Source organism: Onychostruthus taczanowskii, unplaced genomic scaffold (genome assembly GCF_017590055.1).
Source record: "Onychostruthus taczanowskii isolate IOZ18803 unplaced genomic scaffold, ASM1759005v1 scaffold26, whole genome shotgun sequence".
In the NCBI taxonomy this organism is placed as follows: Eukaryota; Metazoa; Chordata; class Aves; order Passeriformes; family Passeridae; genus Onychostruthus; species Onychostruthus taczanowskii.
In genome coordinates this window covers 9872804-9888374 of record NW_024499906.1, presented here as the reverse complement: position 1 = coordinate 9888374, position 15571 = coordinate 9872804, and the positions used below count along the sequence as shown (strand labels likewise).

Sequence of the window (15571 nt, the reverse complement as noted above, 5' to 3'; positions counted from 1 at the left end):
ATGCTCACAGTTCAAAACTTTTTCTCAGACCATCTGTGCTGTATATAACCTCTGCAGGAAAATCTCAGTTCTGTCAGTATTGCTACTCACCTAAAACGCTTATCATTTCTCAGCATTTCATGCAAAGTCTTTTCTGCTGGATTGATGATCTGTCTGAAGACGTGAATGAAACCATTTCTTCCTTCTTTGCTTCCTCTGACCATGCATGAATTTTCAATACATACAGCCTTATTGAAAGAGAAACAAATGTAGTAGCTGTTTACACAATGTTAAAAATAACAACCATATATATTTCCTACAGTCAAATTGTGTGTTCTTACCAGGAAATTTGGCATTGCTTGAGTAAGTAGAAATAGCAAAATCTATAATAAAATAGCATGGTGCAAATATTTTAAAAGTTGATTTTTGTGTGTGTGTGTTTTTCCCTTGAGATTGTTCTTAATTAGTGTTAAAAATGAGGTTCAAAAATTTGTAAGCAACTAAGCACCCACTTCGAAATTCTGTTGCATTTTCCCAAAGAGTTCTCCATGCAAACAAAGCCTGGACTGAGAAAGATCAGATGTTAATTTTTTGCTACCTTAAAATTTGAAGGATTTTTTGCTAGATAGTCATAATGGTAAATGTTGGGGGTTTCATTCAGCTTTGCCTTTTATTAAGTTTTCATAGTGGGATGCATATTTTTAGAAAGACTCATTCACTTACTGTGCGATACACGAAGACTCTGAGTAGTTTTCCTCCAATTGTTTCCAGCTCTTGTCCATTGTACAGTTCATTGAGCCCAACTTTCACTTTTATAATGTGATTCTGCAGGATTGTTTTAAGAAGACGTTGATCCAGCCTTAAGGTGTCATCTACAAAACAAATTAGATATTAATGTACAGTAATTTATATAGTGAATTTTTATTCAAGTATAGTTAAAAGAATCTGGAAATACTGAATCTTTCTTTGAAATGCTTGGGTTAAAGCATGGACAGGTCTGTGTATACAGAAGATAAATTGTTTTGACCATTCCTCAAATTCAGTCAAGAACTTTTGACACAGCCATGATTAATTACTATAACTAATATGTCTGAGGATTTATAGGTGGGCCTGCTCCATCTTCTGAATTATTGCTATATTTTGTATTAGAACTAGTCCTTTCCACATGTGCACCTAAAATCTATAGAAATTTGTTTCCTTAGTAGTGAGACTACACTCTAATTCTTTGAGAAAAGACAAGATATCTGTGTGGTCGCCTCTGCAAATACACAAACAACTGTTTTGTGGTATATTTTTATCAGTTTCTCTCTGCTTTGATGTACTGAGAAATAATAAATTTCTTGTATTTCCTGGGTTTAACTGGGATAGAGTCAAATTTCCTCCTAGCAGGTCCCACAGTGCTGTGTTTTGGGTTTAGTATGAGTATAATGTTGATAACATGCTGATATTTTGGTTGTTGCTGAGCAGTGCTCACCTTAAGCCAGGGACATCTCAGTGTCTCATGTTCTGTGAGTGGCCAGGTGCATGAGAGGCTGGAGGAATCATGTCCAGGAGGTGATCCAAACTTGCCAGAGGGATATTCCAAACCACAGAATGTTGTGCTCAGTATATAAACTGGGGGAACCTGGCTTGGAGGTGCCAGTCAATGGCTGGGCATAGGTCAGGGTAATTGTATCATGCATCACCTACTTCTCTTAGGTTTTAATTATAATTTTAAAATTTATTACTATTACTATTATTATTATTATTATTATTATTTTACTATTAGTCATATTAGTATTATTATTTTACATTGTTAAAGTTATCAAATTGTTCATATCTAAGCCTATGAGGTTTTATTACATTTTTTTTTCCTGATTCTCCTCCCCATCCCAGAGTGGGGGAAAGAGGGGAGTGATCAAGTGGATGTGTGGTATTTAGCTGTTGGCTGGAATTAAACTACTGCATACATTTTCTGAGAATAAATAAGTTTTGAATCTAATGGAAGTAATGTAAGACTAAGAAAACTAGCAGTTTATTAATATCTATTCCTACAATCTTTCTGTGTATATTTTGTATCTTATTTTAGTGCTACTATATCCATTAGCAAATGATATGACTGAAAACAAGCTGTGCAACCTGGTAGTTAGACTTGTTTTGTATTTCTACAAGGTATGTAATCTGAAAGGATGAAGTAATTCTATTCTGCTATGATGCTCTTGCAGTGAGACTTAGAACAAGTACTGGGGGTTAGTTGGAAAACTGTCAGGGTAGCATATATACTTGTTTATTTTGACATCTTTTATTAGGGCTACTAACCTGAGAAAGCACCATTCAGAGGTGCCAGGAGAGTGTATTGGCCTTCTGGCCTTAGAGAAGATGCCAGACCTAGCTGTGCCACCAGGTCCGTAAATGTAGTCTGCTGAGCACCTCCAAGCTCAATGACTTGTTTGGCTGCAAATAAAGAATTAAGAAAAGGTATTTTAACACACAATATCTTCCTGTTCCTGATTTGGATTCTCCATGCTTATCCAGAACTATATATCTGAGGGAATCTGGGTAAAGTTATTGAAAATATCTTCAGTACAATGAATTTTTCATACACATCACTGACCAGAATCAGGAATTAGCACTTGATCAATGAGGTGGATAACGCCATTGCTTCTCACAATATCTTTGCGTTTCACCATTTTCACTCCATTTACAGTCAGACTTTCACCATCACAACCAACTTCAACAGTGTTTCCTTCCAAGGTTTCATAGACAGCTCCACCTGTGATGGCTTCAGAGCACTGGAGAGTGTTTAGTATATGGAATTTCACAAGAGCTGCAGAGAAAAGAACAGGAATTTAACAGATGTAGGTGTTCAGATACATACACATATAGGTATAATTTATATAGGTGTGGAATAAATTATCCCAGCTACACTATTTTTAATTAATTTCACTCACAGATGTTTTATTTAAATGTAATGATACTGTAGGCCTCTAAATCACATTTATGATCAAAACTATTTGGCACCCCTTCTATTATTAAAAATGTATTGGTTATGCTACAATCTGCTGGTGACTGCATAGGATATGCTCCAAAAAGATCTATGAGTACAAAACTCCATAGGTTATGCAAAGGTATTAGAGAATTTCATACTCAGATAGCCCTGAATTTCTAGGAATGGGAATGTCTATCAGACTTATGCAGCTGAACTATTAGAAAGTCAGTGTGCCTATATTTTCACAGTTCCCTTTAAACTGTTTTGGAGATTTTTTCAATGACTTTCTATCCTTAGTCAAATGGAAAAATTAGAGACAGGAGAAATAACTCCTCCTACACACATGACAGTAGAGGTACTTCATTCCAGAGCTATAAGGGTAGTGCATTTTCTGCCTCCTGATCCACTCATACATATTTCTCATTTGCAAAAAAGTTTAAATACCTTCAGAGGCCACCTTGTCGCCCATGATCCTTTCTAAAACTCCCCTTGGAAGTTTCTCAAAAGCTTCATTAGTAGGAGCAAAGATTGTGTAATGACCAGGTCTTCCAAGAATATCCATGACACCTGATGTAATGGCAGGAGCCTAAAATATAATTTTTTCTTTTAATGCTGATTATTTGAAATATTACCAAAATACATTATCTGTCTAATTTTACCTCATGCCTGGAGATACTTGGATGCTAGACTGATATTACAGTGCTTTAAAAAGATAGATCATGAATGTTATAGAAAGATGAAAAAATTAATCGACAGACGAATATTTTTTAAACTGAAAACCAGAAAGTATTGGTTTTTATATTAAGTTTTCTTAAATATATTAAATATTGTGGTTGCCTGCACTGTCATGAACTGGATTTGAGGGATTCAGAGGATCTTCTCCACCTTTACGCCTCTGCATTTATAATACCTTTTTGTATTTATTAAGGAGAAGGAAGATGGAAAAGGACAGCAGTTATCTGCAAACCAATGGCAAACCAATGGCATATTTTTTAAAATACGCAGGATGAAAACCATTACACTGTGCAGACACATTTTTCAGAAGATGGAAAAATTGGAAACTTGAGCAATTTTTAATCATGCTTCGTCTGTGCAAGAAAAATCCTTCTTATGTGCATCTACCGACTCTATGAGTCAGGTTCTGAAATTTATTTGCTGTCTTTATCATTTTTTATTATCCATTTTGAAATTGTTTTTATTTATCTAGCACCAGACTGTAATTTCATGCTCATGTTTCATTTTCTCAGTGCTTGAAGAGAAGACACTTTTTAGGTACAGGGACACATTCTATCCTATTGATGTTGCCTTTTTAAATGATTAGATTTGCAATATTACCTGGAGCTCTTAATTTAATTTATTTCACTCTCTTACTGAGCTAACACCTCTTACTTCCAGGTATCATAAAAAAAAGAATAAAAAAACCCCTCCCTTAAATAAACAGAGAAGAGTTTTTACTTTTGTCCACTTACTCTAAATGAAGAAAGATCATCCTCGAATTCAATGAAATCTTGAATGGTATTTGCAACAGAAGTCAGGACACGATCAATAACGTGGACAACACCATTGGTAGCAATTTGGTTGCCATGGATGATCCTGGCACAGTTAACAGTAACAACCTATATTTGAAGAATCAAATAGTAGAAGATTAAACACTAATTTGATCACAAACTTGGACTCTCACAGACTGGCAATGTAGGCACTGCAAATTGTGTATTCACTGCTGTTATCCCAATTGTTTTTTTCAAAATTTGAAGTAAAGCCTTGTAAGATATGAAAGCTTGACTAAGCTTCCGGAAGGATAGCAGCAGATTTATTCACATTACATTGATTTCATATTCATGTTTAATTTCTTACTGCAATTCTGATTTCTTATCTGGCTAATATGTTTATTGTACTGGGTTTTTAGCAATAAACCCCCTTAGACAAACAAACATTTTGATGCATTTAAGACAACAAAGATGAGTGACTTAACTGGGAGGTTTCTAGCATTTATAATTTTTTTTTGCCTAGCAAATAATGGATGAGTGTTTCCTACAACTTTCAATGCTTCTACCATGCACTCAGATTCAAATATTCAAATAAAAGTTCTGCTTTAATATTATTTAGCAAAACTATAAAAATTAATAGTAGATTTTACTGTCAAATTTATTATGACCATGTATTTGGACAACATAAGGCTTTGTCTTTTATGAAGAAAGTTCATTTTCATTTGCACATTGATTTCTAAACAGCACAATCTTTACTCATCTTTTCTTAGTGATTAGTCTACATAGCAATAAAAGTTCTTCAAGAGAATATTTATTTTTGTCAGTGGCAACTGACTTGGTGGAAGGTAAACTTTTGATAATACACTTTCTTAGTTATATAAGGAAATAAAGGCAACAACTAAATAAATATATTAGGGGGGAAAAGGAGAATAGACTTACCCCATTAGGATAATGGTTAATAAACAATTTCTGGCCATTATACATAGACACCAGGGTCATGCCATTCTTAAGATCTTTTGTCAACATGCGCTTGTTTAACATGTGGTGGTGGAGAGAATTATACAGTTCAATATTTACATTGTCAACCAAATTCCTGTGAGTTTCCTGAAGAAAAAAAGAAATTTAATTAATTACAAGCTTAAAAACATCCTGCCATTCAGAAAGATGTACGTATTGTTTTACCTTAGCATATGCTTTCAACATACTCAGCATCTGTTAGGGAAGATGAATTTGATGCCTATAAATCGGACTCTACTTAAATGATCTTTAAGTCTGATTTGCTCACAAATGGAAGATGAGTCTTCATCACAGTCAAATCATTGGAGGAGCTTTAATTCAATGTTTTTTTTCAATGAAAATCATTACTAAAAGAAGGACACCTGAATTTCTGACAGTGTACAGTCATACATCACGTACCTGCTGGAATTCCTAGGAGTTTCCGCGAAACTATGCTAAAGAAATTACTAATATGTGTCATGCAAGTGCTTAAGAAGCAATTACAGTTGCTTAGTACTCCTGAAAGTATACTCAGCTTCTCTAGCTTCAGAAATGTACATTAAACATGTAGATTATTTCATTATTACCTGCAATATGTCCTTCTATGTCTAAAATCTTGACATTGTTTCCAATCTACTTTATCCCACACTAGCTGCTTCAGCTAAAATGTTTAACTCATGCACATGCACACAGATACACAGACACACAGACATACTGAATCTAGTTGGTCCCAGGCTTCATTGCTTGGCGCAAAGAAAGTGAATGATCCTCGTCCCTCAATCTCTTCTCTCAGCTTTGACATGTCAGAGTAGCGCTGTGTGGTGGTAGCTCCCACAATACCAAGCGTACCATAGACATGATCAATAGGAGCAACTAAAATAAACACAAGGAAAGAATAATGTAAACTCTTCAGTTTATCACAATCAAATTTTCTTTGTGTCTTTTGGATGCATAATAGTTCTGAAACTGTTTAAGTCAGAATTAAACAATATGTTTAGATAAAAGATTTTATTGTCAACATACTCAAAAATCATCTAAACACATCTGCCTGCTATTGCTTTTTTGTGATTTTCTTAATGAAAAATTAGATCAAACAATGTTGAATATTGTAAAGTTTTCTTTAGAGGAGATGGTGTATTTTGTATCAACCCAACATGAAGAAGGGAGGCTATCCCACATAAATTTCAGTGGAGTGGGTCTTATTCGCTCATGATGGACCAGAATTCTTTCTGTGAGGCCTCTTACACTTCTTCGAGTGTCTGGTTTATGCATATACTGATCCATCCAGAGAGTAAGAATGGCCATAGTCTCACAGTTAAAACATGGCTACATGAGAACAGCATTCATCTCTCCTAATTTTAAGCATCTAGAAGTGAGACATTTGCATGCAACCTAATGGTTGTTGGTTCTTTTTATGGTTCTTGAGAAGAACAGGTGATTCTAGTGTGTGACTGATCTCATCCTAATGTCAGCATCTGAAGGGAGATTAATTTATCTAAACAAACTGAAATCTGCATTATTGAACATAAAAGAATTATCTCAGTTATAGGGATCAAAAACTATGAAATGTATTCCTTCTCATATTACTCTTTCCTGCTGTAGTTTTATTTTTACAAAGCAGAATAGCATAAATAGGAAAGTTGAAGAAGTTCTGTCTTCATTTTCTTTCTTTGATAAAGGCAGTAAGACTCTTTAGGTAAATTAGATTCAAATTTTTTCAGAAAAAGGAAAATACAAAATTTAGATATGGTCCACCCTGGGTCCTGCTTTCTGACAGCACCGGTATGCTTCAAACTTGGCAGCTTTGGGAACTGAAGACACTATCAGTTCTCACCAATCCAGAATCTGGAAGGAGCTGGGAAGATCAACCTAGACTTTATGATCAAATTCAGGGCTACCTAATTGTTAATTGTGCTTGCCACATGCAAATGAAACTGTGCATTCTCAGGCAGTACTTCTTAAAAAGAGGTAATCATCTCTCATGATGACCACCTTTGAAACTCTTTGCAATCATAATTCTTTCTGTATGCCAATTTATCAATAAGAAAATAAGCTTGTACCTGCAGGACATCCTCTTGTGCCATCCATCTTCATATAGCCAGGACAGCACTCATATAAGACAGTTCTGTAGGATGTAGACAAAAGCAAAATTAAATAATATGCAGGAGAAATAAACTAATTTTAGCTAAGTATAATTTTATTTCTATTATTAATTTTTCATTGCTAGCACATACTCTCCAGCTTTTCAGCCTTTTTTTGTCATTCAGCCCTTTTTGTATTGATTACAAATTGGTCATATATTGCTAAATGTAAAGTTTTTGAATTTAAAGAATGACTGCCATCATTAAAATAAAATCCTGGTCTAAGGGCTGTAAAGGAAAAAGACAAATTTAAATTAACAGAATAGAAATTAAAGTGACAGAACTACATGTGGTCAGCTACACACTATAGGAATTAACAAGTATTTCAGAGAAGGTCCTGTGTATTGTATGGAGACAAAAAGTGGGATAAGAAAGCCTCTGTTTTCCAAGGAAGAATTTGAAGAAGCTGAGGAATGAGGGAGAGAACTAATTAAGAACAGACATAAAACTGGTTACAGAGAAGGAAGTCACTAAAAACTGGATGGATGGACTCAAGGGAAAGTTCACAGGTAAATGTAGTAAGGATAAAATCCAGAATACAAAAAACCAAACCCAGGGTTTAAAAACTTGTCTTCACAGCACACAGAGATTTTAGCATTGCCAGGGGCCAGGAAATGTTATATAAAATTCTCTCATTCTCAAATACACATAAGCTACACATAACAGCAAACCAGGGCTGAATGCCGATTCTATAATGTAATGTTCATTTTAACATTGTGTTTCTTATAAGATATAATGTCTTCTTAATTAATAGACAGAAATAAGAGTTCTGCCATTGACCTGTCTGAAAAATCTTCCTCTTTTACAGGAAAATGCAAATTCACTAAAGTTATCACTGAAGTAATTTTGGCTCCCTGGAAGAAATTTAATCCATTAAACTTCAGATACTATTTTTCAAATTATGGTACACTGTACAGTATATGGTACACCATAAAGACACCACTACTTTACATAATATATTTATTTTTATAGATGTGGCTGATGTTGTAAGTTCAAAATTTCTGAACAGTCATTCCTTGAAGCTTTTTACTGCATCTTTAACTGCTACAGTTCAGTTTTAATTTGCAGAATCTTTGGTGGCAGTTGAGTACATTTTTCTCACGTTTCATAATTTAAAGCTGACAAAAAGTTAATCACAACCACATTAAAATGAACAGCTTATTCAAAATAAAAAGTTGGACTTAATATCTTCAACATCCAAACTACTTCGAAAGATTTTAAAATAAAGCAGACTGGAAGAAAAATAATAATAAACAGAATGATTGGAAAAGTGAGGATTATCATTCCATAAAAGAGAGTAGATAGTAGAGAGTTGATAGAGGTGGTGAAAATTATTTCTTTTTTAAACACAGTCTTTTATTTCTCCATGCTATGAAAATATTTTTTATCCATTCCTTCACATGCATATATGTACATGACATATTCACCCTTCTGCCATGTGCATATTTTCAACAGAGAAGCCATATATTGAAAGTATTTGTATAGTTTTTTAGTACCTCTCTTTCTTTAAAGCAATTCGTTAAAGGCTATATCTTGGGAATGCATGGATAGCATAGGCTACAGATTTTTAATCTAATGATAAATCTTTTCCTCTTAGTCCTTCTTGCATTCTTGCCAGAAACTAATAATAAAAACATAATAATCTGATTATCTGTTTAAAAAAAAAAAAAACAAACAAGTGTAGCAAAACAGGAATTAAAATGTTCTCCTAACTGTGTGAACTGCTTTGTCATGAGAAAATATTTTTTCCTCCTCTGGAATAGAAAATATTTCCCCCTCATCCCATGGGAAGCTATGAAAGATTGAAGTTTAATTAGCTTTTGGAAAAAGGAAAGAGGCAGCTGAGTTATAAGCATAGAGTAAGACATGGCAAGTTTAATCCTCATACCACATCCAGCTATCATACAATTAATGAAAGACAGAAAATTGGCTGAAGAACATAGGTAAGAAGAAAATTCTTCTTCAGCCAAGCATTACAAGATCAGTGCCTTTTTAACCAAGTTATGCACAGCCCAGGCTTCTTTTCAGTTAGCAAGTTCCTACTTACATTATTCATATTCCCTTACAGTTTTCTGTAGAAGTTAGAAGGTTCTTTAGCTGTGTCCAAAATACAAGAAAGATGAGATGAGAGAAAAGAAGTTTGTATGGAGCATCAGCCCACAATAAGGTCAGAACCAGATAAAATTCAGTGCAAGATGCTGTTCCTCAGTACAACCTGTGTGTAGACGGAGCACACAGGGGAAATACCACCTCAGACCAGACCAGAAATTATCCTCATATACATACTTAGTAGTTCAGTATAAGCCTGTGGCCAAAAGAAGAAAGAAAGCAATTATTCAGCTAAGAAACCAATGATGCATTCTTGAGGTTTTGGTGGGGTTTGCTTCTTTGTCTTTGTTGGGTTTGTTCTTTGTTTGATTGGTTGTTTTTTGTTTTGTTTTGTTTTGTTTGTTTGTTGATTTTTTTTGTTTTCTTTTATTTTCTTTTTTTTTCTTTTTTTTTTTTTTTTTTTTTTTTTTTTTTTTTTTTTTTTAAGTACAACATTGTTCTGACCTCATCCAAAGGAGTATGTTCCAAAGGAAAAAGACAGAACAGCACTACCTTAATCCTTGTTATTCTTGGCTAATAGAGCCAGTTTTCAGTTTATTCAAATCAGCTCTGTGACTCATCTGTTTCTACTTCTTGCTGGCATGGAGATAAAATACTGCTGAAAAACAGTGGAAAGACTTTTGGTCCAACAAATGCTGATTTTAGGAAATTTGCATATTACACTTCCATTGTAAATGGGAATTGCACATAATAAAAACTTTCAACATTTTATAGACATAAGCTAGGGAGGACTTTTTAATGTGGAGATACTGACATGAGATGAGCTGTTGTCCTTACAATTAGTGTTCTTATTGGAGAAGTCTCTTAGGCTTGTCTGTGTTTCTGGGTTTAGTATGCAGAGTATAAAACTCATTAATGGCTAAGACTAAGTTACAACAGATGCTTTATTATGACCACAAAAACCCTTTAAACAACCCTCAGGAGTTCTATGACTCAACTTATTCTCACACACATTCTTTTCCTCATCTAGCCCTGCTCTGTGAGTGCTTGGACCATGGTAGGGGGCGTTAAATTGGAAGGGGAAGGGCAGGTGACAACTTTGTATACACTGTCATGACCAAACCCACCCAGCCCCACCGCTCAATGTCTTCTTCTGGTTGGCTTTATTAGACTTCTTGAGGCCTTGCACAGGATTTGTGAAATGTTTTACAACTAACATTCCTCAAAATTCTAGTCATGAGGAGAGCAAAGTGTCCATGTGACTTCAGTAAGTTTAAACTGCCTATTGCTTCAAACTATTTTTCCTAACACATGAAGTTATCTATTACTGCTTCTGGAGGTTTGCAAAGTAATGAATTCCCTCAGACTCATTCTGAGAGCAGACTTTCTTTCATAGGAAGACATGACATCTATCTAGGAATGAAACCACAGAAGTATGTTGCTTTCCAAAACTGCCTGTGAGAATATTCAAGTTCCTCTCTAAGCATTTTCAGGAAATACCTTTCTTCCCAATATGTCTCCGGTAGAATAAAATTTAGTGCCAAAGTTGTCAGTAGTATGGCAGACTTTACTGAAAAGGTGAAGTATTTTGTATGACTTGCAGTGTGCCCAGAGAAGGAAAGGGGAAGTCAGTATTGCAATGCCACCTGGAGGAGAAGTAAAGATTCTAATATAAACTATAAACAGTTTGTCGGTGAGAAAAGGAGTTTTCTAATAGTACACTTTATTATCTCAGTGGAGAGTAGTTTGGAAGCAGGGCATACTTACGCTTTCTTTCCACAGATGGATTGCTGGTACCAGTTTCTGCAAGTGCTGAAGTATTTCTTTTTTGTTCCCATAACTTGCTGAAGAGCACAGACATTTGGGCTATGGGTGTAATGAGAAACATTTTAAAAAGAAGTTTTCATACATGAAAAATTTTACATTAAATAGTAGCAAATAGTTTTCCTGTCGAGTAAGAAATTAACATCTGGCTTCAGTACCCAGGACAGGTGTGTTTTGAAGTAGCCACAGTGCAAATCCTTGGGACTGCCCAGCTGGATTCCTTGGCAAGTCCACCCTCCCTGCAGCGACAGAAGCTTCCCCTTATTCTGGTTTGACCCTGTATCTCTGATGGGCAGTGATCACCAGCTGTGCCCAGGCAAGTCTCGATATCCATTACTCCCTTCCCCCTGCGAAGTGAATTACCAGCCACCGGGGACTAGTGAACACCATGAGGCTCTTTTCATTAAAGTTTTTGTCTTTTACACATCTGTGCAGCTGAAGGTCATGGGGAGACGGGGAAGAAAAGTGCCTTGTTCTTTATGTAGAAGGAAGCCCTGTCTTCTGTAAATCAATCAGCTATTTTGATTGCCAACCATTTTGAGTACCGCAGGCACCTAAATAAACATTCTGGGAATTACTGGGGACCAAAGGGTAAATTGGCATGTAAATAAAAGGAGTCACAGACTTCAGAGGAGGAATACGTGTTCCTTAGCATGGTGGTGTACAAAGATGAATTTCTTATAGTCAAATTCCATGGAGCAAGGGCATTTCACCCCTTATTTTTATACTTCTGCAATTAAAAAAATTCATCAGTTCAGAAGTTAGAATATATACTTTACATCACTGGGAAGCCAGTGAGCTTCTTTATTTGAAAAGCTAAAAAAAATTTGAAAAGTGTGTGTGTGTAGCAGGCAGTGGGAAGATAGGATGGTAAACAATTCTTATTCACAGAATGTGTTTTGCTTAAGAAGACAAGAGGAAAATATCTTTAGGCACATGTGTTTCCCTGACACCAGCTGCTCAAATTATTTCCATGTCTCCAAGCAGACTGGCTTGTAAGCATTGCCTTTTGGAAGCCCTGCTGAGCAGCGTGCTGCATTGTTTTAGTGGGAACAGAAGTTTCACAAAGGATTCCCAGTATATATTCCCACATTAGGTAACATTTAAATAGAGTCAATGGTTTTCATCAGGATGGAATAAAGAGACAAAATACTGTGGATAGCTATAAACTCAGAAAAAGTTAGGAAACACATTAAAAAATTCTTATCTCCCATTACAATATTTAGGAACTGAAATTAATTTTGGTGATTCTCAATCACACTTTATCCATTTAGAAGAGGTGATTTAGAGTTCTTTCCATTTTAGTAAGTTTAACAGTATTCTGTCTCCTTTTAAAACCCCATGAAAAGGTTTTTAGTAAGGAAAAATTTTTGTAAAATTAATTTTAAAAGAAATTCTACTTGAATGACAGTAAAAATTTATTGAGAAAAATTACATGTAATATAATGCTAGAAGAAAGGGGAGAATAAAAATTAACAAGCTTCCTTTTAAACTAGAAATAAAAGCCAGTTACTTACCCCTGGTCGCGTGCCCTTATTCGACTGTGAGTTAAAATTTTGTCATAGTGAGCATAAGCAGCTGCTTGTTCAAAAGCAGACAACAAAAAAGTAAAAAAAGTGAATAAGAAAAAGATCTTCATCTTTAGTCCTGTGTTGCTTCTGGCAAGTCTAGAAGAGAGAACTGGCAAAGGGTCTGGAGTGCTGACAATTTATATACATGCTAGAAGGTGGTGGGAGGGAACCACAGGATCAACCTGAAACTTTGTACCACCCCCCCTTAGAACAGCAGCTTTTGCTGCCAGCTTCAGTAACCTAAATCAGTACTCTAATTAACCATATAAATAATTTCTTTTAATCCCCAATTGATTAATTTCTTCCTTATTACAGAAGGCTTAACATTTTATTCTGCTGACACAACAACAGAGAGAGTTTGAGAAGTTTAGACTTTGACTTATGGTTTAGTATTTATAGCACTGAGGCATCCAGAGGTCGTGATCACTGCGTGTGGTTTTATTCAAACCCAGAGGAAGATGTTGTCTGTTCCCATAAGAACTGCATTGCTTTCCTTTGTTTTCCATGTCCTCACAGTTATCAGCTGTGAGCTGTTTAACTAGTGAAGTTGATGAAAGTTTCAAATACAGTTGCCAATAACCTGAAACAGCATTTTTGTCTTGAGAAAAAAAAGCCCAATTAACACATATTCTGATTATGAAGTAGTCACTCAATCAAATGTAGTATTAATTTAAATATTCATTTTACTTTTAATGATAACAAGTACTGTTACATAATGCTTTCATTCAGAGCTTTATGTAATATATGATTACATATCATATCAAAATCACAGAGTATCTGAACATTTGCATGTGTATCTTTCTGTACTTATTAGTCAGTCCTTCAAAGCCTCTTGTACAATCGAAAATGTAAAGGAAATGGAAAATCTCATTCTGAGCTGTAACTGAGGAAACTGAGGCAGAAGTGTCAGGCTCAAGTGTACTATGAAGGGAGAGTCTTAAAGCTCCAGGGGCAGCTGGTGAGTGGACTGCAGTCCAGGAGTTTGAAATTTTCATGTCAAAGAAAATATTCTGCCATTTATATAGATGTGTTTGCATAACACTTCATGGTTTCTAAGATTAAGAGCAGAGCCATTTGGTTAAATGTTCTATCATTGGGCTTCTGTTCTATCATGACCTCTATATACCCAACTTGCAAAACACTCAGGAGAGCTTGTGGAAGTGACAGCATCTCTTGATGTATGAGCTCCATGCCTGAAACCTCACTGACAGATCCACTGATGGAGGTGATGGGTCAACTCTGTGATTTCATATTACAAGCTTTAGCAGAATATCAGTGCTGTGCTCTTATTCCTCTCAGAGCTTTTTATTTATTTATGGACTTTTCAGCAAGAAATACTCTGAGAAATAGCGCTTCTTAATTGCCTAGCCGTGATATTTCAAGCTGCTGATTTGCCTTAGTTGAGTAGTCTTTGCAGTTCTCAATTTAAAGGTGAAAAAAATCAGAAGATGCACTGTAAAATTAACTTGAAAAACTTCAGGAAGTCCCAGAACTCTCACAGTAACCTGGCTTCTCAGGAGTCCCTCCCTCATCTCTGAGACCCCAGCATAGCTCGTGCTCTTGTCTTCTACAGGTACCATGTAGCACCAAAAAAAAAAAAAACCTAAACAACAAACTGGCAATTAATGCTGGTGCCTGCATTGAGTTCTTGTTTCCAGAGCTATCCACCACAGTTAATGATGGGGCAATCTGAGCAGGGCAACCATTTTTCTTTCCATGGTTTTCCAGTTTTCTGATTACTGACTCTACCTCAAATCTCAGAGAATACTGTTTGTTCTCTGCATTGAGTACAGTAGATTATAGTCCAACACTTAATAACAAGCCTGTTGACATTGTTATATTATATTTAATGAGGCAAGCATTAGCAAAAAATAGTAAATGCAGAGGTAAACTAAGCTGCCACCATAGTTTTTCCTTCCTTCTGCTAAATGTTTTGTGCTATTATATTTCCTAAGTGATGTGATGTTGAAGTTCCAATTATAAATGTTAATACCTAACTATAAAATCAATTAAAACACCTAATGGATTTGAATTATTATCGTAGTAATAGGAATAATTATTATCCACAACAGAAATAGTATATTCGAAGTAATACCTGGAATAAAAATAAAACAGGTGTTGATTTTCATCTCCCAGGGTATGCAAATAATGTCAAGAGGCAAAGTCGAAGGTATCTGCTTTTCTGAAGAGTTTATTGTATTTCTCTAGAGACCTCTAGTGGAGAGAAATCTGTAAAGTCATTTTCTGAAACCTGTGTTAATTTTTCACACTAAGAATTTATTGTGTGATAAGCAATTAATTTTATTATTCCTAAAGAGGATTAGTTTAACTATATGACACAAATTCTTTGTATTCAAGTATTTAGGGTTGTAAATAACTTCTTTTACATCAAATTGAAGCAACAGAAACATCTGTCTATTACTAATTTGTGCCCAATCCATAAAAATGAAATCTCAACATGATAGCAATATGGTTCAAAAGAAGCCAGTAGTAATTCTGGACTTAATTCTCGCAGGTCATGTACTGCAGGACTTAACAAAAAGGATTCTGCTCCTG

General features: G+C 35.2%; 1 protein-coding gene across 8 annotated transcripts in view; it reads right to left on the bottom strand.

Moving 5' to 3' along the window:
* POSTN (periostin) overlaps nt 1-13183 on the bottom strand; it is a 30749-nt gene extending 17566 nt beyond the window's left edge. For 4 of the 8 annotated variants that reach the window (XM_041407322.1, XM_041407316.1, XM_041407317.1 and 1 more), the window contains exons 1-11: nt 12962-13183; nt 11388-11486; nt 7491-7555; nt 6146-6303; nt 5374-5538; nt 4417-4563; nt 3392-3533; nt 2573-2785; nt 2278-2412; nt 703-851; nt 91-227 (exon numbers count right to left, since the gene is read on the bottom strand). In XM_041407322.1, the coding sequence (XP_041263256.1) occupies nt 91-227; nt 703-851; nt 2278-2412; nt 2573-2785; nt 3392-3533; nt 4417-4563; nt 5374-5538; nt 6146-6303; nt 7491-7555; nt 11388-11486; nt 12962-13083 (1532 nt within the window). In that variant the 5' untranslated portion in view covers nt 13084-13183. The remainder of the gene's footprint in view (nt 1-90; nt 228-702; nt 852-2277; nt 2413-2572; nt 2786-3391; nt 3534-4416; nt 4564-5373; nt 5539-6145; nt 6304-7490; nt 7556-11387; nt 11487-12961) is intronic. The other 4 variants (XM_041407321.1, XM_041407314.1, XM_041407319.1 and 1 more) reach the window with 4 other exon arrangements.
* Nucleotides 13184-15571: the final 2388 nt, after the last annotated feature.